We start from the raw sequence: 22,839 nt of genomic DNA, 5'->3' as shown, positions 1-22,839 counted from the left end.
ACTGAACAGAAGAATATATCCAGAGTCACATGTAGTATGAGAATTTTTGGGGAACTCATATTCCTCCCACTGAAAGCTTTGGAATTAAAAAGGGAAACCACAGAGACTACGGGTAGATGGATAACATCTTATGGATCAAAAATTGTCAGTCTTGAAAACTATCGGTAGGGTCAGTAGGTTTTGTTGGGTATAGAGGAAAATGATAGAGATCCAAATCTTCTGGCCTTATGTTGTAGGATTACGCCAAGTCAATGCTTTTTTCATTGACAAAAGTGGTAGGGCAATACTATTTATACTGGGATCATTAGGCATCTCCTCTTTCGTTGCCCTAGACATATGCACATAGGTACAAACAGTTTGCTGCTTATCGATTATATAGGATGAATGTGATAGCTCCTCTCATGAAGATGTATTATATTGAATACTTCAAAACCAACATCCTTTTGCATTTCGGATAGACTGGACATAGTAACGTCCTCAATATCTGCACTTCATATATCTAATCCCACCATTCTTAGTCGTGATGATTTATGTACATTTTAGAACTAAAGGTATGCATTTAATACCGAAAAGAAACGTACGCACGAAAGGTATGCATTTAATTTTTTAGATAACATTTTATACTAATTACTACTATTTTTCGATATCAAAGGATAAATTGTTATCGTAGTGCAGTACTGAAATATGTATGTATAAAAAACATTAAATAGTGCATATTTTTGCCATGATTTTTGCTGCACAAATTTACATTTATTTATTTTAATATAGGTTTTATTATATAAATGCAGTGTAAGAGAAATTACTTTTTACATACATATGAACATATTTTACAAACTTGGAATACAATTATATAAAGAATCAAGAATATTTTTCATGATGTACACATTCAAAACTGTTTTCTGTTCTGTTTTCTAATCATTTATAGTTTAGAAGTTTTGGCCAGCTGCATATCCACGGAGGGGCTATTTACAAATTTACGAACAACATCAAATTTAGGATGGTCTTTATCACGCATCAAATTGAAAATTACACTTTCACTTGTTGTCACCACACAGCCGGCATTGCGCAATCTTTCAAGAGCCAGATCACGATCCTGATTAAGACGAGATACTACACAGTCGGCAACAAGGAATACATTAATATTCTTTTCCATTAGATCGATGGCAGTTTGTTCGATACATATATGAGACTAAATGATTAGAAAGGAATAATAAAACCATAAATGCACGATTTTCAAAATTAATTTATCACAGAAATTACCTCCAATCCATAGAGTACAACATCATCGGGTTTATCACCAAATATTTCCTTCACTTTTGCTTCCAATTCTGGAACAACCATGCTGAAGCGGGTTTTGGGAATGACAGCTTTAGCATGACTGATATCAATGTCAGATACAGTTTTTCCAAGTTTCTCTGGGTAATGTTCGGTGCAGATCAAGGGTATGCTTAATTCTTTGCCGGCTTTGGTCTAAAAGAAAATAAACAATATTATTGAGTCTTCGTAGTTGCAAGTTTTCAATTATACAAATGTCAACGCTAAAGGTCACTCACCAACTTGGAAGCATTTATGATAGCATTAGAAAATAACGGCATACCAGGACGAAACTTTTCCTGTATGTCACACAACAGGAATAGGGTTTTCTTTGGATTCAAGTGACGTAGACGGGATGCCATGATCTTAATTTATAGTACTCTTGGTGAAGCGGAAACCAGACTGGACAAGACAAACAGAAACGAATAGAAATTCTATAATCAATTAAATAACCAAATACATGAACAAGTGCCTTGCATTATTTGTTATATAAAGTTGATAAATTATATTGAGAATAATAATTAATTATATGGAATATGATAATGGAAAGCAATTATGATAAGAAATTTTCTTAATATTTACCAAATATTAAAAATAGCCAGAATATGAGAAGAATCTTTAATTTCGCACTTGTATGTAGTCGTATGTTTTTGGGTATTTGTTGTTGGAATTTAAATTAGTTACTCTAAAGCTACACGTTGAAACTTCCATAGGAAACTTTCACAGCTTTTGGTTGAGAGCGGAGGTGAAGCAGCTCTTTCATCTCCGCTCCCTCCAAAAATCTGTGAAAGTTTCGTATTAAAGTTTCAACGTGTAGCTTTTGAGTCATTTATTTGTTAGAGAAACTGCATTACCATTCGACTATAACAGCTGATTCCTACGTATGTACGTTACGTATTTCATGCATGAACTTGATCTGTAAAAATAAAAGAATTAAGTAATGAAGTTGCCGAAACTTAAATTAATTTAATTGTTACCATAATAATTTTTTAATCTTATTTTAGTTGAACACAAATTATTGTGTGTTTATTTCCTTGGCACAGTATTATCGACATTTCTGTCATACTTGCTTTTTGTTTCTTTTGACATTTTAAATGTCATTTCTCCTACTGTCAATTGAGTTCGTTCAGCAAAATAAAAACTATTTCTATTCACGTTCGTTTTGAGACAGCTATTGTACGTCGTGATAAATTCCACTAAAGATGGTCGGTTGGAGTAGTTTTGTGCGTCCAGCGGCTCAATTCGCCAAATATCGTACAATTTTGCAATCTCCAGTTGTACAAAATGGTAAGATATGTGAATTAGTGCCATGTTTCAAAAGAAATTGAGGAACTACAGACACCGCCATTACGCAACTTGATTAGGAATTAAAAGCAAAACATTCTCTCCATTATGATGTTCATTACACTAATTTGTCTGTTTATTTTTTAGCTGTCCAAATGCAATTGCGTCAAATGAGTGGTGGTCATCATCATATGATTGTGCAACCTTCTCGTTTCCAATGGAATAAATTCAAGGATTTATTACACTTTTATGTCATGTTGGGTGTTCTACCCATCACAGGTATTGTCTTGTACACCAACATTTTCGTTGGTCCCGCTCAATTGCAAGAAGTTCCAGAGGGCTATGAACCCAAACATTGGGAATATCACAAAGTAAGTAGAAAACTTTATTTGAATTAACATACATTGTATGTATCTCAATAAAAAAATCTGTAGTTATAGTTTAGCGGTTAGTGTTATGTGTGAATATGTGCGAAGGGAAAGGAACCGGCAATCCGGTTGTTGCAAATAAAATATTCAAAGATGTCTAAAAAAGACGATTCTCCAAAATATCAGGATCATCTAAACCTGAGCCACCAATAATGCCGATCTGTAAAGGAAGGGTGGCACAATAATTAAACAATGTTTACAAATGTAGTGATAAGAACTTTTGTTGATTATTTTTAAGCACAAAGGAGTCTGGCTTCCGTATCGTTAATTGCTTTGTGCTGTTTAAACTTCGTCAAAATATTTCAGTTAATGAACGTTGTAGACATACATTGTTCCTCGAAAATGCAACTAAATGTATCAGAAATAAAAATAATACATGTTTGCTTTTTACCTGCGTTAAAAATGCGTATTTTTGACGTTTTGGAACACGTAGCCTCGCAGTTGCTAAATACAATGGCGTTAAGAAACATAATACTTCGCAGATTTTCAGTCATTTGTAAAGCAACTGACGATACGGAAGTCAGCCGGACTCTCCGCATATCGGAGAAAATTACAGAAATAGTGGATTTCATGAGTCTGAAGACTATTTTCTTCGTGACATGACAGATCAATAGTTTTAACAACTGTAGTTAAATGGAGGACACGCTTTTCTACTGCACCAGTATACAAAGAATGTATGGGGATATCCTTCATGTGTACATACCGCCGATGAATAGCTGTGCCTAACGTTATATAACGTTATATTCCCGGCCGGCAGCGAAGATACCTTGTTGACCTTTTATAAAGCAACAAGTGCAAATATTAACTCTACGCAGTGGAAGAGTGAGAGAGAGAGAGAGAGAGTGAGAAGGCGAAGATTTGTAAACGAAGTGCCTTTTTGGGTGCTATCGCGATATCAGAAAACATACGACACTCTTCTTTTCTGTAATTGTTGTACCGATTATTTGTGGATGAAGCCGATCAACATTTTTGAATTTGGACAAAGAATAGAACTAGATAACTAGTGATGCTTTCGCATTTGCAAGTTCCACAAGGCTCACACTAGCACAACTACATACTTCTAGAGGTGAATATGGCAAGCTTTTCCGAACAGAAGCTAAAAGGAGGAAACATTGTTAATATGTCTGACCAATTCGGCCGAAGTGTACAAGTCGAAAATTCTGTTTAGAAGTTATGCTGCCAAAAAACTACTTGGTAGGCAATGTTTAGGACACTCTCGAACCATGGGAAAAAGAAAATATAATTTGACTGTGTAGATTAAAAGATAATTTGTGGATAACACTGGCAGTGTATTTTATGTTGTACGAGAAGCTTGGGTAGACAGTTGGGATATTAAAGTAGTCTGTTTTTATCTAATAAATCAACAAGTCCCCGAAGCTAGGAAAATTGGGAGGACAATCCACCTACTAGGATCGTACCTTATTGACGGCGATTCCACCTATACACCAGAAGCCAAAACTTATCAGGCAGATTTTATAGATATTCACACTGATGCGGTCGCTGAGGCTCTAGAAGCCTATAGTGCGATTATCGTCTTCGAAGATCAGCCGAAGAGCACAACTAAGATCTGGTTGGTTCAACCGCCTCAATTCTTACTGGGCTAAGATTGATGGCACGCAGGGCATCTGTCCAGCATACGGCACCGGCCAACCCAACTCACCTAACTCCACTCTCACTTTGGACTAATCCTATCCATGTGGCGTCCATATTGAGCTTGGAGTTGGAGGCAGAGCCGAATAAATGATATGAAGACATCGGCTGACTTCCGTATCGTCAGTTGCTTTACAAACGACTGAAAATCTGCGAAGTATTATGTTTCTTAACGTTGTTGTACTTAATAAAAACACGCATTTTGAATGCAGGTAAACAGCAAAACTTGTATCATTTTTATTTCTGATACATTTAGTTGCATTTTCGAGGAACAATGTATGAGTGCGCATCAGAAGTATTTTGACGAAGTTGAAACAACACAAAGGAAATGACAAAAAAGACTGCCTTTGGTAAAAATTTCAAAACGATTATCGAACCAAAGTTCATCTTTGAACCTTATCTAATTTTGAGGGAAATATTACGTCTGCGATAGTTATCGTCCGCGCCAAATACATATGTAAGTTGGATTGGCCACCATCGGTTGTTTTGGGGCTTTGCAAGAATACCAACATCGGACATGGCTTGGAATACCTTTAAACGTATAGGGCTATTTAACCCATCAGTTACAGTAACAATTGACAAAATTTGAACTTTTGGAAGTATTCGACATATCACTGGCACCCAATTGCAAATTTTGCTGGCATGAAAAATTCAAAAAATTTAAACAAGTTTTTCGAACAGGTACTGGGCATGTGTAAATGCTGGGTAAGGCTGCTTAATAATTTACAAAAATAGTCTAACCCCCAGTTTTTGTAAAAATTTTTATTCTTCTCACACGAATTGTCAAATTTTGTAGATCGATTTACTCGCTTTAGCGCAAATGTAGAGCGCTGATTTTTAAATGAGGAATTCTTAATGATATATGGAACGGGTATACGAAAAATTAGATGTGTATGTCATCTGGGGGCTGAGCTATGAATGCCTAAATTATTACGAATATAGACGAACGAACAAAAATAAGTTACAAAAACTGGGGGTTACATTTCTGGTCAATGGATTTGGCAGGTCTAAAGCCACACTGATATGGTACAAATATTTCATTGGGCATCGCATAGACTTTATTTCTTCACACGCTATTCCAGACAATATGACCCGTATCCAGAATGTAAACTCCCCGTGAGTTTTGTTTCTCCAATTAAAGGAGTGAAAACAACTTACGGTAAATTTAAGTTCAGAATAATCTGTATCTAATAGGCAATTTGGAATAAATGTATGACCTCATAATTTGACCACGGGGATTGGATCTGCGGTATCCTTGTCGTCTTTCTTTGGTAGAATTTGTGTCACCCCCTGCTTACGTCGCTGTTTTCGGTGTAGTCATGGGCAGAGATAAGACTGACGTTAAAGATATATAAGTTAAATATTTTTTATTCGCTTGTTCTATTAAATTTTTATTTCTTTCCTTTCAGCACCCAATTTCACGTTTCATTTCCCGTTACTTCTTGACCAATCCACAACAAGAATATGAAAAATCCTTGCATTATCTCTATGAGGAAGATGAAAAGGCTAAACTCAGGTAAGGAAATCGTTTTGTAATATAACAATAAATAAAAACTTTACATTTTTATTTTCTTCTTTTTTCAGAAATTTGGAAGAACAAATCCGTGCTAAAATGTCGGAACGTAACGATTATCAAGCCTATTATTATAGACCAGCTATTGCTAAATACCATAGAATTTCCAAAGAATCTGCTGATGCATTGGCTGAGATTCGTGGTGAAAATTAAAACTAGCCATTCTAGAGTGTTACTGTTTTAACAAAACAATAAAAAAATTACAATAAACTATGATTTAAAATTAGTTGAAATTATTAAATGTGATGCGAGAGTTTTATTGAATAAACATCTATTTAAATGAAATAAGTTGGATTAAAAAAAGTAGTACCACCTAGACTTGGAAGCCGGAAACGATACATACATTAATGTGATGGGAAACGATTAGACTCGTTTTGCCATAAATCAAAATCGCATATCTCTAATTTTGGTGAATATTTTAATGAAATTGAAAATGGATTATAAGAATATTATTCAAATAAGGGAAATTTTGTTAAGCAAAACTATATATATCATTAACGGCACTACGATTATATACCATTCCGATTCTGCAAGTCGAGTCGATTCGGTTTTCATCACATACCGATCGATGTGTTCACATTTGGCTGAATTCTCGAAGACGTTGGCCTTGGGTTTGTGGTAGTATTATAGTGCAATTTCTCTTTAACTTAGGCGAACAATTAATACGACATAATAAACGTCGATAGACATAGGCTATTTCTTGTGAAATTTTCTGTCTATAAGACAAATCATAAGAAATTCGACAGTCTCCCAAAGAAACTTATCTTGGTCCATAGGCAGATGTATTAGGTATTTTGTTGTTTATTTTGTTATATATTTATTTATGTATGTTTGTGTATTATCGTAAGGTATAGAATTAACTTAAATAAATAAAAATAATTATATGTAGTATATATAAAAATATGACTTGTCTGCACTATATGACTATGTACTGTCTGAGCTGATGCCCAAACGAATGCACCAAAACAAATACGAACCCAGTAGCTTATCCCCAAGCCTGATTTTTGCAATAGTATAAAACTAATTTGCCATTTGTGCCATGACAATCGTAAAGATTTTTTATTATTTGGTCGGGTGCAGGTGCAAATGTTTGGTTAACGTAAAGAAACTGTAAAAAGAGAAATAACAACATTAATAAGAATTCTTAAATAGGGATAAAGAATCTTACGATTTGTTCCGATGGATCAAGTTTAAGGTATTTGTGTATAAACTTTTGTATCCAACTGACCGTTTTGTAGGGATCCACTGTCCATGAACGCTTCTTTATAATGGGAACATTGCCAGTGGCATTCAATAAAATGCAAACTAAAATAAATATTAAATATTGGTTAAAAAAGAAACTTTTAAAAGGTATTAAAAATCAAAGGTCATTCTGTATCAAATATAAACACCATAACGATTTTTCTTAAGGAAAAATTAAAAAATTTACACTTCTTGCAAATTCCTTTTTTATCGTATCACCTTATAGTTAAGATTTTATCTTAGCGAAAAACTCATCAAAATACGGTAGAGGGATATGAGGTCCTTCAATGATTTTGTTTATAGGACCCAAAATAATGTTACATATACATACATACAGGTATGTGATGAAAACCGAATCGACTCGATTTGCAGAATCGAAATGGTATATAATCGGAGTGCCTTTGATGATATATATAGTTTTGCTTCGCAAAAGCTCCTTATTTGTATATTTTTAAAATCCATTTTCAATTTCATTAAAACATTCACCAAAATTAGAGATATACGATTTCGATTTATGGCGAAACGAGTCGAATCGTTTTCCATCACATACCTGATAGACAGCCTTTTGTTGTGTGTTGATGTATTGAAATATTTTTGAATGTTCATCTAACTGGATTCTTTGGGAGGTAACTTGTTCTAGTTTTCAGTGCTGCAATCTGGCAGGTAACTGCTTAGGAGGGCTTACATTACAAATGCTACCATCCTTTCTTCGCCATAATGGTCTCATTTATCGTAGGTGCCATTCATGATATATATGTAGAATAGGTATACATGATCCGGAGCCGTTTTTCAGAACAAGTGATATTCCAACACAAAGTTTAATTAGCAGTTTAATTGGTTCTGCTGCAAAAGCGAAGTTCGTAAATTTTCATAACATACAAATCTTACAGTGAGCAAACCGAATAATAAACAGAGAAATTGCTTCGTATCTTTCCTTTACCCAACAGTATGCAGAAAATTATGAAAAATTTACGTTCTTTTCTAAAGCTATTGTGATGGGGTAAACAAATAGTGACTAATTCAGGGTAAACACCTTGTTCGACTCCCTATTTATGACAAGAAATGGGACTAGGTAAGATTATTCAGCATTGGATCTATACTAAATAAAATACTTAATAGAATGTCTTTACAAATGTTACTTTACTAAAAAACGCTCATATTTACTTTTGTTATCCTTTTCCGTGGAAGGTGGTGCAGCTGTTTCCGTTTCATTGTCCCCCATTATAAATGGATTTTATTGTTCTATTTATATCAGAAGAAGACGCGTTTATGTCCACTGAAAGACTGAAAAAGAATTCCAAAAAAAAAAACTGAAGCAGCTGTTTTTTTGTTTACACCAAATGTCGATAATGCTGTTATTTAATTTGACATATCTTGCATGGAGAGATGCCACTTTGTAGCAGTAATTGAACATATGGCATTATTGTCAATTGTTTGATATGTCATCAGAAATTTGCTTTGCTCCCTCTTTTGTGATTTCTGCCAGAAATCATTGTTGGCGTGTTACTGTCATTTTGTGTGAAAATTCTGTAAATTTTACATTAGAAAATATATAAAAATAATAAAATGTACGCTGGAGAAGACTATGGCAATGTGGTGAGTAAAAATTTTATAAAGAATCGCCAGTTTTGGCCACGATTTACAATTTACTTATGATTGCAAAAATGTTGTTATTTGCCGTAAACATAACCTAACATTTGTGATCAAAAAATTTGTGTGCATTTTCTTTTTTCTGTGTTACTAGGAATACTATGACGAGTACGCCCATACTGGTGATCCACAATTGGATTTGGCCTATGAACGCAACAACTATTACCGCATGCCTGAAAATGTGAAATATTTCTTGCTGAATTTTTGCCAAGCCATTAAGGATGGTGTCTTGTTTGACATACAGAATATGTACGAGAACACCTTTCCACAAATAAGTGACCATCATTTTGATAAATCTGCATGGCCCGATGAGGAACAAGTTGCCGCCTTGGTCGATAATGACAATTTATTCTTGATTTTGTACAAAGAATTGTATTATCGTCACATTCATGCTCGCATTCCTGGTGGACCAAAGTTGGAGCAACGAATCAATTCGTTCTTTAACTACTGTGATTTCTTCAACTTGATTATTTCCTCTCAAAGTCCAGTGTTGTTGGAATTACCCGACATTTGGTTGTGGGAATTGGTTGATGAATTTGTTTATCAATTCCAAAACTTCGCTCAATATAGGTGAGTTATCTCCTCTATCTTAATGAATTTTGGCAAATATTTATGTTCTCTTGTTTTCTTTTTTCCAGAGCCCGTCTTACCGACAAGACCCAAGAAGAAATCCATGAATTGTGTGTTAATCACAGCAATGTATGGAGTATTTTGTGCATCCTCAATGTTCTACATTCCCTGGTTGACATCTCCAATATTAAGAAACAATTGGAAGCCATCTCTCAGGGCAATGATCCCCAGGCTGTTGCTGGAGAATTCGGTGAATTGTCATTCTACAAAATGTTGGGTTACTTCTCATTGGTTGGTTTGTTGCGTGTACACTCCTTGTTGGGTGACTACTATCAAGCTATCAAGGTCTTGGAACCTATTGAAATTCACAAGAAATCCCAATATTCCCACATCCCTGCATGCCAGATTTCAACATCGTACTACGTTGGTTTTGCCTACATGATGATGCGTCGTTATGCCGATGCTATCCGTACTTTCTCCGAAATTCTATTGTACATCCAACGTACCAAACAATTGTACAGTACACGTTCATATCAAAATGATCAAATTAATAAGCAGGCTGAACAAATGTATCACTTGTTGGCCATTTGTTTGGTATTGCATCCACAATGCATTGATGAATCCATCCAGCAGGTGTTGCGTGAAAAGAACTATCATGATGCCATGTTCAAGATGCAATGTGGTGATTTGGATGTCTTCAAATCCTATTTCCTATTTGCCTGTCCACGTTTTGTTAGCCCCTGCCCACCTGCTGCTGATGCTCCTGTTGAAGATTACGTCAAGGATCCTATGGAACATCAATTGATGGTATTCATGGATGAAGTGAAACAACAAGCTGATTTGCCCACAACACGTTCATATTTGAAATTGTACACCACCCTGCCATTGGCTAAATTGGCTTCATTCATTGATCCCCAGGCTAGTGAAGATGATGTAACGAAATTGTTGATTCGTCTGTTGTGTTTCAAACATAAAATGCGTAATTTGGTGTGGTCTAAGGGTTCCAGTGGTTTGGAAGGCACATTTAAATCTGGTTCAGAGGTATGAAAGGCAATAATTCTTCGTCACCCTTTTTCAAAATTATAATTTTTTTGTTTTTTATTTTACAGTTGGACTTCTACATTGATGATGACATGATTCACATTGCCGATACTAAAGTTTCACATCGTTATGGTGACTTCTTTGTGCGTAAAATCCTGAAATTTAACGAATTGAATCGCAAATTGAAGAATATTAACATTTAATTTCTATAATTTATATATACCTATTGATACACATAAAGAACGCAACCAATTATTTTAATAAGCAGTATAGTGTGTAAACGATGACTTTTTCACATGGATTTTCGATCAAGAATACAAGTAATAATAAAAAGAAGGCATGTCTCCTCATGCCCCCACCAGAAAGGGTCACCACGAATACGTTACTGCGTTGTTTTCGTTGGCAATGGGATTTGGGATTAAAAACAATTGGGTATTCTATGGCTATTAGCTACATTTGTAATACCGCAATGCCTTAGCCCGATCGGTGAATTTTCATTAAAAAGTTGAGGGACTTCTTTTGTAGAAGAGTTTAAGCTGTTCCTACTGAGTTCAAGGTGAAGTTTCCGCTTTTGTCTTCTCACAAACGAACTGAAGGTGTCTTCTCATAGAAGACCTAAAGGGGAAGGTCTTCTCAAGAAAAAGTTGAAGATTTTCTCACGGAAGAGTCGAAGGTCTTCTCACAGAAGAGATGAATGCTAGAAGTAGCTGAGAGTAGTTATTTTATAGCTGATTTTGGAACCGCTCATGGGCCTATGGGCTGGGTTACTGTGCTTGTCAAATAAAAATTAAAGAATGCTTTCTCATGAAAGAGCTGAAAGTCTTCAAAAATCTAAATCCTCTTGATTTGTGAGTAAATCCTACGTTTACATATAATTAGTAAAACCATCAAATTTACTTTATACACGTTCAGATTTTGTGGTTAAAGCAAATTCAATAAGTTCCCTAGTTTCATTCCTCCTGCTATTAAACATAAGCTGCTTTTACATCCAACGTGTTTTATAAAGCATGCGTCATTTATGTTGTCAAATCCTTATAATATTTGTCAAATAAATGAGGTAAATTCCAAAAACACCTGTTTTAAGTGCAAGCGTAAAATGCAGTTTAGGTGGAAGTAGAGATTGATTCCTTCAAACAAATTGAAGTAGAACAGTCGAATTTACTGGTTATAACTAGATTTTTTGAAAATATTTTTAAAATAACCTCCTTCAGCAACGAGAAACTCTTTTCTTCCAGTGTGTAACGTTAAAGATTGTTTTACGACCTACAAAACACCTTTGCCAGTAATGTTATGTCTGACGCCGTCCACTATTTTATTGTGAAAACTTTGTTATTATGGACAATAAATCATATGTTGTTTGTTTTGATACTCTCGCGCTCTCTCATTTTTCTTTTTTGCTTTTTCTCAGTCAATGTTTGCAATCATTTTTTTAATTTAGCGATTTTAAACTAATGAAATTATTTTCTTTGCAAACTACAGTTTAAATATATTATCCTTTCTAATAGTAGATCTCTTAATTGCATCTTGGAAATTATACAGACTTGTTTTCTATTAAAATTATGCACATTAAAGTATTTTTATTATTTACACTTTGGTTGTAAAGCGTTTAGAAAAAGATGATTTTTATTATGACTGCTTGACAACACTGCCATTAATAGACAATAAAAGCAAGTAACCCTCAACATATATCCCACCAGAACCACCTAATTAAATTACCAAATTAACTGTTCAAAGGACAAAACACGGGGACGACGGACATTGGAATGTTAAGGACATGAATACTTTACGCGATAGCTTGGCCAGTATACCTGGAGCTGTACAGAATTTGGCTTCCGTTGCAACGAATTACTATAGAAATAGTCAAGGTCAACAAAACGATTCTTTGTCTGCCAACGAAGATCGTCTAAGTGCGTCATCTACTCCCACCACAGAGTCATTGCATAGTTTCAATGAAATAGACTCTGGATCTGGAGCAGTTCTAATTAGTGAAAAATCCTTGCCCATTCCAGCATCATTGGTTAAGGAACAATGGCGATTGATATTTAACTCAGAGGCAAGTGTACAAGACTTGCAAGAGGCAATTAATCATTGTAAAGATTTGGTACTAATTTCCGAGGAGAACAGTGAAGAACGTAGATGGCTGGTAAGACATTTGGTTGATTTACGATATTCCTTGGAAGAATTACAAGAGGCTCAAAGAGATAAGCTGGAAGTGGGACCAACATTGAAAACCGTTGTGGGCCATCATTTTGTTGCACGTCAAAGAGGTATTGGCAAGAGTTTACCACTGCCAACTCAGAGGAATTTTTGTGATTATTGTACTGGCATTATTTGGAGTGTTGTTCAGGCTTCCTATATTTGTACTGATTGTCGTTATATGGCCCATCAAAAGTGTGTGGATAGTGTTACAAGAGTGTGTGCTCATGTTGTAGCTTCTGAACGCCAATATCCCATTTTGGAAATTTGTCCAGAGATTGGTCTGGCTGCCCAGCAATATAAATGTATGGAGTGTCGAACTTTGCTTAACTGCAGTAAGTATTTAGTCAAGGATTTCTTTTCTTTGGTTTGTTGTAATTCTTTTTGTATTTGTCTTTTTGTTTCGTTTTTATGTTCCAATGTCTGGTCATAATTTAAAAGCACCCACAAGCATACATTGTTTTGGAAGAAAATCCAAATCTGGTATATAGAAAATGTTATTTTGCCTTTAATTTACAAAATTTAACAACAAAGTATTTAATAAATTATCTAATGTTTTTATGCTTTTTATTTTACAGAAAACTCCTGGATTGAACCAAGATTATGTGATTATACTGGCCTGTATTTTTGTCCTTCGTGCCATTGGAATGATCAAAGTGTCATACCAGCTCGTGTTGTTCACAATTGGGATTTCTTACCAAGAAAAGTTTCCCGTTCGGCGCTGCAAGAAATACACCTGTTTTTGGATAAACCTTTAATACGCCTAGAAGAAGCCAATCCCAAATTATTTGTCTTCCTTGAAAAATTGGCTTCGCTAAAGAAATTACGACAAAATCTGGTTTATATGCGAAAATATTTATCCGAATGTCGCCAGGCAATTGAAGATAAACTCTTGGATACGCAAATAGGTAAATAATATGAAGGTGTACTAAAGACGGTCTTCCAGAGATATAAAGCCTCTCTTCTGTCTTCGGTAGATAACAGGTCTCCTAACGGTCTTCTAAAGATAGAAGACCTTCCAACGGTCTTCTATAGATAGAAGACCTTCCAACGGTCTTCTATAGATAGAAGACCTTCCAACGGTCTTCTATAGATAGAAGACCTTCCAACGGTCTTCTATAGATAGAAGACCTCTCAATGGCCTTCTAAATATAGAAGACCTCTCAATGGCCTTCTAAATATAGAAGACCTCCCAACGGTCTTCAATAGATATAAGATAGTCTTCGGTAGATACAAACCTCCGAACGGTTTTCTATATATTGGAGACCTCCCAACGGTCTCCTATGGATAGAGACCTTCCAATGGTCTTCTATAGATAGAAAACCTCGAAACGGCCTTCTATGGATAGTAAACCTTCCAACAGTCGTTTATAGATAGAAAACCTTCCAACAGTCTCCTTTAGATAGAAGACCTACCTACGGTATATAGAGAGAACACCTCCTAACTGTCTATTAAGAGAAGACCTCCCAACAGTATTCTGTAGATAGAAAACTTCCTAATGTTCTTCAATGGAAAAAGACCTTCCAGCGGTCTTATATAGGTATAAGACCTTCCAATAGTCTTCGGTAGATACAAACTTTCGAACGGTTTTCTATATATTGAATACCTCACAACTGTCTTCTATGGATAGAAAACCTCGCAATGGCCTTCTATGGATTGTAAACCTTCCAACAGTCTTCTATAGATAGAAAACCTTCCAACAGTCTTCTGTAGATAGAAGACCTGCCTACGGTCTATAGAGAGAATACCTCCCAACTGTCGTCTATTGAAAGAAGACCTCCCAACAGTCTTCTGTAGAAAGAAAACCTCCTAACGGTCTTCTATAGATAGAAGACCTAGCAAGGGTCTTATATAGAAGACCTCCCAAGAGTCTTCTGTAGATATTAGACCTCCTTACGGAGGTAGATAGAAGACCGGCTATGGGTCTTCTATAGATAGAAGAACTCTCAACGGTCTTCTATAGAGAGAAGGTCTCCCAGTGATCTTCTACAGATACTCTTCTACAGATAGACTTCCCCATGACATTCTAAAGATAGAAGGCCTTTGAGGGTCTTCTATAAATAAAATACCTCATAAAATTTTTCCATAGATAAAAAACCTCCCAGAGGTCATTGCTAGATGGGAGTCGTCCTTCTATAGTTCTTGTATAGATGGAAGACTTCCTAAAGGTTTTAATAGACAGAAGACCAGATTAAGATAGCTATAAATGAAATACGTCCTTAAGGTAGTCTGTAGACAGAATACCTCAAATAGGTATTCTATGGATGGAAGACCCCCGTAAGGACTTCTATCGAAGGCAGAACTCGGAAAGCTTGAATATAGTTAATATAAATTAATTCCTTTTATATATTTTTTATTTTTAATACGCAAATAATGTTTCAATTTTCACTTTCCATTTTTTCTCTAGGCCATCGCCGTTATCTAATACAATCGAATGAATTGTATTCCATTAATGATTTGGAACAAACGGAAAATGGCGTTTTAGCCGATTATCTGCATAAAGTGTTCAATTGTTTTGACAAACACATACGTGGATGTTCAATGTGTATGGCTAAGGCGTATATCTGTGAAATCTGCAGCAATGTTGAAGTAATATTTCCCTTTGATGATGGCTGTATTATTTGTGAAACGTGTAATTCGATATATCATCGTGTTTGTATGACTCGTAAGAATATGATTTGTCCAAAATGTGTGCGACTGCAAGAAAGACGCTTGCAAAGAGAAAGAAGTATAGAGGGTAAGGTGAAAAACGATGAGAGTGGTCCAAGTAACGTTAATGCTGACGATACAATATAATTTGTATAGGACACACATATATACAATGTGTATAACTAAATTACATAAATATACATATATTTTACTTGTATAATGTAAAGGTAATTGTTTTTTATTATATAATGTGATAAGTTTAAATGTATGATTATAATTTGTATTTTTAAAAAATAAAACAAAAGTACATAATTTTACTTCCTAAAAATTAAATATGTGCAGGACACAAAATCCTTCGAAAGTTTTTCTGAAATCAAACAAAAAAGCTGTCCGGCAGGCAGCCTTTATAAAGCACGGTCTTAGATGTTTATATTTTAGGCAACAACCTGCAAAAAATCGTATTCGATAAATTAAATAAAACAGGGAATGTAAATAATGGGATGTTTCTATATAGGGGTATAATACTAGGATTAATATTATCCCAGCAGATGTTCGAAACCGATTTTGTTTATGTTATCCCTGCCACATAATATATGGGTGATTCGGTTTCGCTTTTATAACCAATATTACATATTCCCCTTATATTTTACAAAAAAATCCTTTTCGAAATATTTGTTTCCAACGAAGAATATACGAATATGGGAAATGATTTTCATTTCAAATACCCTTTTATTCACAATAACGCTAATTCACAATTTCATGCCATTTCCTGTGCACACAAAATATGACATTTTGGGTATTATAGGTATTTGTAGCGATTTTATTTTATTTATTTATATTGAAAGAAAAATTTATAATTTGTTTGTAATTTTAATAACGTTAATTGGTTCAATTAATCATAAGATTATTCATTTTATTTTGTTGAGCCATATAATGGAAACGATCCCTGTTTATTCCATCATATGGTTATATCGATTGTGAATAAAAAACATAAGATAATGTTACATTCACAATAACGATAAATTATAGCAAAGGAAACAAAATGGTGAATTCGTTTTATTCAAGATAAAGATAACAAAACTTTATCTACATACTTGTGTACATGCATGCAAATGCAAACAATATTTGTGTTTCCTAACAGATAACCAGACAACCATTGCGTATGATTACTATAATAATCTTTCCAATTGATAACCATCATACGTACCAATATTTAAAAAACAACAACATTAAGTAAGAAAGTATCAGTCAGCTGTAACGACCGTTTTTCTGCTTTGAGAGCAGCATTCTTTTGATCTGGGGGGTTACTCTGTATTGCGATGCGAAAGCAAATGCGATGCGAAAGTTAAATGCGTTAAGAGTACAATTTGGTACTCTGTATCACTAACGAAAACGCTTTCGCAAAATAAATCGAAAATAAGGCAACACAAAGTAAACAATCAGGTATGTGATGAATTTCGAATCGATTTGCAATGAAAACGATTTGCCCAAAACGAGTGAATTGTTTTTAGATGTGATGGGATCCGCATCGAATTTCAATTCCAAGTTGTTTCAATTTCATTAAATTCCCACAAACAAAAAACGGACTGGTAATCCCTAAGCAGTTGAAAGAAGAAAAATAGAAATAAAAAACACTTTTTTTAGTCTTGGCGATGCCAAAAGCCCCAAAAATGTAATAACAAACAAAATAAATTTGCGTTCTTGTTTAAATTGGCCTATATGGAAGTTTAGTGTGGAAATTCTTGTCCAATTACATGAGGAGAATTTTACAAACAGTGCAAACAACATATTAAGCGGATGTCTTCACTAATCTAGAGGATAGAAACATTTTCAAAGTACATTTTTTGATCCGTGTTTTTTTTTTATCGAAATATCAAATATTTTCTTAACAAAATATACTAAATACAAGGCAAATAAATGTAAATTTATCTATTCTATATCCGTGTTTAAATTTCAAGCTTCTTTTCCTAAAAAATATCAAAATTCATTGCATCGTTTATAAATCGACCACAAAAATATGACCGTTTTCAAAACGAGAAAAATAAACGATTATCGAATTGCATCACACGTCTTTTTGATCAATTTTTCCATAGAACAAAATGGAATATGAAACCGATATCGAAAACAATTCGATGTCGGAAAATGTACATGCATCACACCTACAGTCGTTTTTGACTCGTTTTGAGCTCGAAATCGATTTCCATCACATACCTGAATAACGAAGAATGAGAAAACTAAATGTCAAAAAAATTGTAAATAAAAACATGTTAAAGAACATTTTTGAGCGGTACGTGTGTTTTTTTTAAAACTTTTAAACATTTATTGACAAAAAAATAATAATTATGGATTCGGTAGCAATATGGTTTGAGGAAAATGAACATGAAGAACGAATTACAAGAAGAATTTTAAGAGATCGATCAAATATACTCTCCCTAAGTGACCACGGGTAAGAAAATAGAAGCACAAATTATGTGACAAACGTTTTCAAATATTTCATTTTTATAGATTTACACAAAATTTTCGTCTTAATAAAGATGCGTTTATGTATGTATTAAACGCTATTAAGGACGACCTCGTCATTCCAAATAGATCCACAGCCATTCCAACTCCAATAAAAGTGGCCGCTGCTTTGAAATTGCTTGGACAAGGTGGTTATCAACACCAAATCGGCCAAGACCATCTTTTAGGATTATCACAGCAATCTATGTCGCGTTACTTAAAAGAAGTTTGCGAGGTGATTGAACGAAAATTAAATAGAGGGGTTTTCCATACGTGTGGCATTCCTGGGGTGATTGGGGCCGTTGATGGCACCCATATACAAATGATTCGACCGGCCAGGAACGATAGGAATAGGAAATTAAAGCACAGTATGAACGCAATGGTGGTATGTATGTTTTTATGTGTGAATGCCGCTTGTAAAATATTACATTCCTTTATTTTTTTAGATATGTGATCACCAAATGAGAATTACATTTATAGATTGCCGGTATGGCGGTGCTAGCCATGACTCACATGTTTGGGCCCTTTCCAACGCAAAGCAAAAATTAAAAGAACGTTTCGAAAGAGGAGAAAGGGGATTTTGGCTTCTTGGTAATAAACTTAAAACAAGTTTAAATTATTTTTTTCTTACTTATTTTTAATCATCTAAAAGGCGATTCGGGCTACCCACTGGAACCTTGGCTACTTACTCCATACAGCAACGCGACGGAAAACTCACCCGAGAGTCGTTTTAATAAAAAGTTTTGCAAAGGAAGGTCCATAATTGAGAGAGTGTTTGGTGTTGTGAAAGGCAGATTTCGGTGTCTGTTAGCAGCCAGAGAGTTACATTACGCACCAGAAAGAGTGGTTCAAATAATGAACGTTTGCTCAGCCCTGCACAATATTTGCGTAGATTTTAATTTACAACTGCCAACACACGAAATTGCTGAGTCCGAAAGTCCTAATGAATTTGAAATGGGTGTTTATAGCAGTACGAACATCAGCGAAGAAACCAATATTGCTAAGGAAATAAGGAATAATATTAGAAACAATTTGATTTAAATAAAATAACTTTTATTAATAAAAACAAACAAAAACATAAGGAATTCATTGCAGTGCTAATAACAAATAAAAAACTTATAATGTAAAAAGATAAAGCATCTGAATGGCGATTTTGAGATCTTGGAATTCATAGTCAGTCATAAGTTCTTAAACTAGGTTGCCTTATAGGCATATTATAAAGAAATACATTTGGGAAAATTAAAACTTACTGTAGGAATTAAGGAAAATTGCATATATACACATATCACAAATATCACATTGTTTTACTTAGCTCCAATTCTAAAATTTTCTTTTTTAATTCTAGCTTTTCTATAGAATTTCTTTGTTTTTGGAGCTTGTATTTTTTTTTTAATTCAAATTTTTCTTTGGAAAAGGCAAGTTTTGTTTCTTCTAATTCAAATATTTTTCTATTGTACCTTACTAATTCTTTCATGGTACAATGGATATCGCCCAAAAGTTTGGTGGATTCTTTGTGAAAAATCCCTTGAGTTTCCACTTGCGTTTTTAAAAGCTTATCTCGTTCATTTTGGTTTGACAGCCGTGAACGTTTGGCTGACTGGAAGCTTTCATCCAAGCAGCTACGTCTGGCCGCGGGCGCTGGTTCATTTAAATTCATGTTTTCATCTTGGGACGATCGCAAAATCTCTTCTACAATATCGTTTATTGTTGAGACATCTTGACTGGCATTACTACTTGTGCCAAAGCACGTCGATGTTGGCAGTCCGCTGACGGCTTCCTCCATATGCAGAAGGTTTATTATTTGTTCCTCCATGGGTGAAATCGGGCAATAATTTGAGACACCACCTCCCGTGCTGGAAATACTGACTTTGTTCCTTCGCATCTTAGCCTTTGTATGGGTTTTAAGGTCAGACCAAACCTATGAATATGTACACATAGTTAGTTTCACATTTTATATAAAGGATATAATACATTACTTTTTTCCAACCAGCGACATCTCTTACAGGAGGTCCATTTAAATTTAGATCATCAGCCAGCTTTGTCCACAAATTATTGGCGCGTTGTTTCGCATTTGCACTCTGCAACTGTCCCTTGGCCAAATCGCTGTGTTGAACCATAAAATCAACCAAGGTTTCGAATTGACGTTGCTGAGTATGTAACTTCTTTTGCTTTTCCCTAAAAAATAAACAATTTAGATTTAAATATAATTATTTAATTGTGCTTACTTACATGTTTCGCTACCTTTGCGTTTGCTATTTTGTTGGCGCAAGATATTTGCGTTTAACGAACGAGTTTGACATACGCTTTCGTATTACAGAGTGCGGTGATGCCAGATTTGCGAAAACTAGATGCGAAAGGAGATGCGAAAACGAATTACAGAGTACCAATTACTCGATTCGCTACAATTTTTCTTACGCATCGCAATACAGAGTAACCCCCCTGTGCTCGGTTTGTCACATCCGCATGAGATGCAATAAATACCGGGTGTGGCTGTCTCTCTGTACTCACCGTGTGAGGGACTACGGCAGGGATTATGTTGCTGCATGTTGCATGAACACAGCTCCCAGTGAATCGTCGCCGCCGTCAGAATACATAACTTACCCGTTGGCCCGCAAATAGCAGCCGTACACATAGCACTTAACACCAGTCGTTGCCATTCCAATCCTTGAAATGTATCCTTTTTGCAATTTAATTGCAATGGACTCCGATGTAGGATCGAGCATGGTCGGGGCGGTACAGGAAACCAAGCTCAACAATAGAACATTTACGAATTTTAATAAGGTAAATTAATGCAGGAAATACATACCAGTAGATAGGATTAAAAAAATAAGGCATAATTTGCTAACAGAATCCCTCTAAGCTCGCGGATCCAACCATTTGATAATGATATAGAAAAACTCGTGTCTGCCTATAAGAGAGATCTGTGGTGCAACACCTCGACGAATCGGATTACGGATCCAAAAAGCAGGGAAAATCCTTTTTAATCCTAGGAGCATCTCCAAGTACCGGAACCCGAGAGAAAGGAGAATTTGCAGAGCTTCTGGCGCCCTGAGACCGATAATGTACTGAAAAGTACCAAAACCGCCAAGAGAATATTACATTCACAATTGGTCCACATGGTCTGGCGACAAAAATGCTGAAGTATACTGAATCTAAGGCAATCAGGCGAGGTAGCTTATGTACCCAGGCCTTTAGAAATATCTATCAAGTTGCCGATCATCAGCATAGATTCCGTAAGCAGCACAGTACGACAACAGCGCTGCACGCCATCTCCACACATATTTGTTGAGGAGTCAGCCAGGAGCGGCCGTGTGATAGAACAGTGATGGTGGCGCTTGACTTATCAAAAGCCTTTGATACTGTCAAGCACTCCACGCTGTTCAAGGACATCGATCAGACAACCCTCCGGCCAAGTCTGAAACGTTGGATAATGAACTATATGTGTGGTCGCCAGTCGTATGTGGAATTCAGGAACAGGAAATCCAAGCCCCGTAGAGTGAAACAGCGAGTTCCCCAAGGAGTGGTGATATCTACGGAAATTTTTAAACCTCTACCTCTCCTGTATTCCGCCCCCCTCCAGACGGCATTGAGATCGTAACGATCCTGGCGTCAGGTACCTACCCTGGTGCCATCTGTGAGAGACTGAACTCCTTTTTCCACACGAGGAATATGCAGATATCCGCCACTAAATCGACGTCCACTCCGTTCACCACATGGATGGCACAGTGTAGAAGAGAGTTCAATATCAGTGTCGATGGTAGCAGAATTCCGACAAAAAACTGCCCCAAATTTCTAGAGGTCACATTCGACACCACTTTTACGTCGTCCGCGCATGCCACAGCTATCTGCGATGAACTGAAATGTAGGAACAAGGTCTCCAAGTCCCTAGCCGTTAGTACTTGGTGGTGCATATATAGAAACCTTGTTGACCACGTATAAAGCGATAGGTCGGTCTGTGGTAAGCTATGCGGCGCCAGTTTGGTCCCCGAATTTATGTGACACGCAGTGGGATAAGATTCAAATTTGTCAGAACGCCGTTCTGAGAATAGCAACAGGGTGCCTCCTCAAATCTACAGTGGACCATCTACATGAGGAAGCAAAGATTCTTCCAGTACGACAACATAATGAGATGCTATCGTTGCAGTACTTGCTCGGGTGTTACCGTTAGAGCCATTCCAATCACCATCTGCTGGCCACAGATACACCCAGTCATATTAAGAAGGATATTCATGCTCTAGAGAACCTCTAGATCAACAGGCATATCAGGCAGGTTTGAACAGCATTCACACGGACACAGTTGCTAAGGCCATAAGCAATTATTGTGTGAATGCAGTCATCGGAGTACATCCCCCATCTATCGCAGCTGAAGAGCATCAGCTGCCACAGAGGAATTTTGGCTCAATTACGCTCGGGATATTGCAGTCGCCTAAATTCCTATTGGGCGGAAATCGACCGCACCGTGCAAGACGTCTGCCCAGTATGCGGTATGGGCCCGCATGATTCTAAGCACCTATTTAACTGCCCGCCAAACCTACTCATCTAACTCCAGTGGATCTGTGGTTACATCCCCGGCAAAATGTTCGATGCCAAAGATGCCATTCAATCATGGGTGCAAGTGAGCTGGCATGTCATCTTTTTAGCATCTTCATCGATGAATTTTATATGAGCGTGGACCCCAAAAGATGCTATTCATTTTTGGATCCAAAGCATGTCATTTACACCAATGCTTTGACATGTCATTTT

At 35.9% G+C, this 22,839-nt stretch overlaps 6 protein-coding genes across 8 annotated transcripts; 3 read left to right on the top strand and 3 right to left on the bottom strand.

Annotated features, from left to right (window-relative positions):
* Positions 1-716: 716 nt before the first annotated feature.
* On the bottom strand, positions 717-2,052 carry LOC141404273 (isochorismatase domain-containing protein 1-like). 2 transcript variants are annotated; one of them, XM_073987704.1, is made up of 4 exons: positions 1,897-2,052; positions 1,554-1,716; positions 1,261-1,470; positions 717-1,189 (listed from the first exon to the last, which is right to left on the bottom strand). In XM_073987704.1, exons 2-4 carry the CDS (start codon positions 1,674-1,676, stop codon positions 920-922), a joined length of 603 nt encoding a protein of 200 aa, XP_073843805.1. In that variant the 5' UTR covers positions 1,677-1,716; positions 1,897-2,052; the 3' UTR covers positions 717-919. The 2 variants fall into 2 exon arrangements, with proteins under 2 accessions (XP_073843805.1, XP_073843804.1); XM_073987703.1 differs by having other exon boundaries at positions 1,554-1,748; positions 1,897-2,048.
* A 361-nt stretch (positions 2,053-2,413) lies between these two features.
* ND-SGDH (NADH dehydrogenase (ubiquinone) SGDH subunit) lies at positions 2,414-6,490 on the top strand. Its single transcript, XM_073987705.1, has 4 exons — positions 2,414-2,601; positions 2,746-2,969; positions 6,086-6,192; positions 6,261-6,490. The coding sequence occupies exons 1-4, from the start codon at positions 2,517-2,519 to the stop codon at positions 6,400-6,402; spliced, it is 558 nt and encodes a 185-aa protein (XP_073843806.1). The 5' UTR covers positions 2,414-2,516; the 3' UTR covers positions 6,403-6,490.
* Positions 6,491-7,032: 542 nt separating this feature from the next.
* Atg12 (Autophagy-related 12) lies at positions 7,033-8,803 on the bottom strand. Its single transcript, XM_073987707.1, has 3 exons — positions 8,656-8,803; positions 7,418-7,554; positions 7,033-7,357 (listed from the first exon to the last, which is right to left on the bottom strand). Exons 1-3 carry the CDS (start codon positions 8,711-8,713, stop codon positions 7,235-7,237), a joined length of 318 nt encoding a protein of 105 aa, XP_073843808.1. The 5' UTR covers positions 8,714-8,803; the 3' UTR covers positions 7,033-7,234.
* Positions 8,804-8,895: 92 nt separating this feature from the next.
* Positions 8,896-11,130, top strand: eIF3l (eukaryotic translation initiation factor 3 subunit l). The gene is made up of 4 exons (XM_073987702.1): positions 8,896-9,087; positions 9,236-9,711; positions 9,780-10,752; positions 10,821-11,130. Exons 1-4 carry the CDS (start codon positions 9,058-9,060, stop codon positions 10,953-10,955), a joined length of 1,614 nt encoding a protein of 537 aa, XP_073843803.1. The 5' UTR covers positions 8,896-9,057; the 3' UTR covers positions 10,956-11,130.
* A 1,250-nt stretch (positions 11,131-12,380) lies between these two features.
* DEF8 (differentially expressed in FDCP 8 homolog) lies at positions 12,381-15,925 on the top strand. Of its 2 annotated transcripts, XM_073981974.1 has the most exons (4): positions 12,381-13,283; positions 13,390-13,431; positions 13,527-13,856; positions 15,356-15,925. In XM_073981974.1, exons 1-4 carry the CDS (start codon positions 12,527-12,529, stop codon positions 15,742-15,744), a joined length of 1,518 nt encoding a protein of 505 aa, XP_073838075.1. In that variant the 5' UTR covers positions 12,381-12,526; the 3' UTR covers positions 15,745-15,925. The 2 variants fall into 2 exon arrangements, with proteins under 2 accessions (XP_073838075.1, XP_073838076.1); XM_073981975.1 differs by lacking the exon at positions 13,390-13,431 and having other exon boundaries at positions 12,383-13,283.
* A 3,339-nt stretch (positions 15,926-19,264) lies between these two features.
* LOC141401642 (uncharacterized) lies at positions 19,265-20,372 on the bottom strand. The gene is made up of 3 exons (XM_073981976.1): positions 20,326-20,372; positions 20,073-20,271; positions 19,265-20,014 (listed from the first exon to the last, which is right to left on the bottom strand). Coding segments are annotated over exons 1-3 (825 nt in total). The 5' UTR covers positions 20,328-20,372; the 3' UTR covers positions 19,265-19,390.
* Positions 20,373-22,839: the final 2,467 nt, after the last annotated feature.

The sequence above is a fragment of the Musca autumnalis genome, unplaced genomic scaffold (genome assembly GCF_047663935.1).
Source record: "Musca autumnalis isolate F117 unplaced genomic scaffold, ASM4766393v1 scaffold_4, whole genome shotgun sequence".
NCBI classification, from domain to species: domain Eukaryota; kingdom Metazoa; phylum Arthropoda; class Insecta; order Diptera; family Muscidae; genus Musca; species Musca autumnalis.
The sequence above is the reverse complement of the archived record's forward strand: the minus strand, read 5'-3'. Positions and strand labels throughout refer to the sequence as shown.

Coding starts and splice junctions, on each gene's coding strand:
- LOC141401642 (XM_073981976.1), bottom strand. Junction 20,015..20,072: donor ATGTCGCTGGTTGGAAAAAA/GTAATGTATTAT, acceptor ACATATTCATAG/GTTTGGTCTGACCTTAAAAC.
- Atg12 (XM_073987707.1), bottom strand. CDS start 8,713: ATGGGGGACAATGAAACGGAAACAGCTGCACCACCTTCCACGGAAAAG. Junction 7,555..8,655: donor CACGGAAAAGGATAACAAAA/GTAAATATGAGC, acceptor TATTTATTTTAG/TTTGCATTTTATTGAATGCC. Junction 7,358..7,417: donor TTGATCCATCGGAACAAATC/GTAAGATTCTTT, acceptor CTCTTTTTACAG/TTTCTTTACGTTAACCAAAC.
- LOC141404273 (XM_073987704.1), bottom strand. CDS start 1,676: ATGGCATCCCGTCTACGTCACTTGAATCCAAAGAAAACCCTATTCCTG. Junction 1,471..1,553: donor TCATAAATGCTTCCAAGTTG/GTGAGTGACCTT, acceptor ATTTTCTTTTAG/ACCAAAGCCGGCAAAGAATT. Junction 1,190..1,260: donor TTGTACTCTATGGATTGGAG/GTAATTTCTGTG, acceptor CTAATCATTTAG/TCTCATATATGTATCGAACA.
- DEF8 (XM_073981974.1), top strand. CDS start 12,527: ATGAATACTTTACGCGATAGCTTGGCCAGTATACCTGGAGCTGTACAG. Junction 13,432..13,526: donor TGGAAGAAAATCCAAATCTG/GTATATAGAAAA, acceptor TTTATTTTACAG/AAAACTCCTGGATTGAACCA. Junction 13,857..15,355: donor ACTCTTGGATACGCAAATAG/GTAAATAATATG, acceptor TTTTTTCTCTAG/GCCATCGCCGTTATCTAATA.
- ND-SGDH (XM_073987705.1), top strand. CDS start 2,517: ATGGTCGGTTGGAGTAGTTTTGTGCGTCCAGCGGCTCAATTCGCCAAA. Junction 2,602..2,745: donor ATCTCCAGTTGTACAAAATG/GTAAGATATGTG, acceptor TTTATTTTTTAG/CTGTCCAAATGCAATTGCGT. Junction 2,970..6,085: donor AACATTGGGAATATCACAAA/GTAAGTAGAAAA, acceptor CTTTCCTTTCAG/CACCCAATTTCACGTTTCAT.
- eIF3l (XM_073987702.1), top strand. CDS start 9,058: ATGTACGCTGGAGAAGACTATGGCAATGTG. Junction 9,088..9,235: donor GAGAAGACTATGGCAATGTG/GTGAGTAAAAAT, acceptor CTGTGTTACTAG/GAATACTATGACGAGTACGC. Junction 9,712..9,779: donor CAAAACTTCGCTCAATATAG/GTGAGTTATCTC, acceptor TCTTTTTTCCAG/AGCCCGTCTTACCGACAAGA.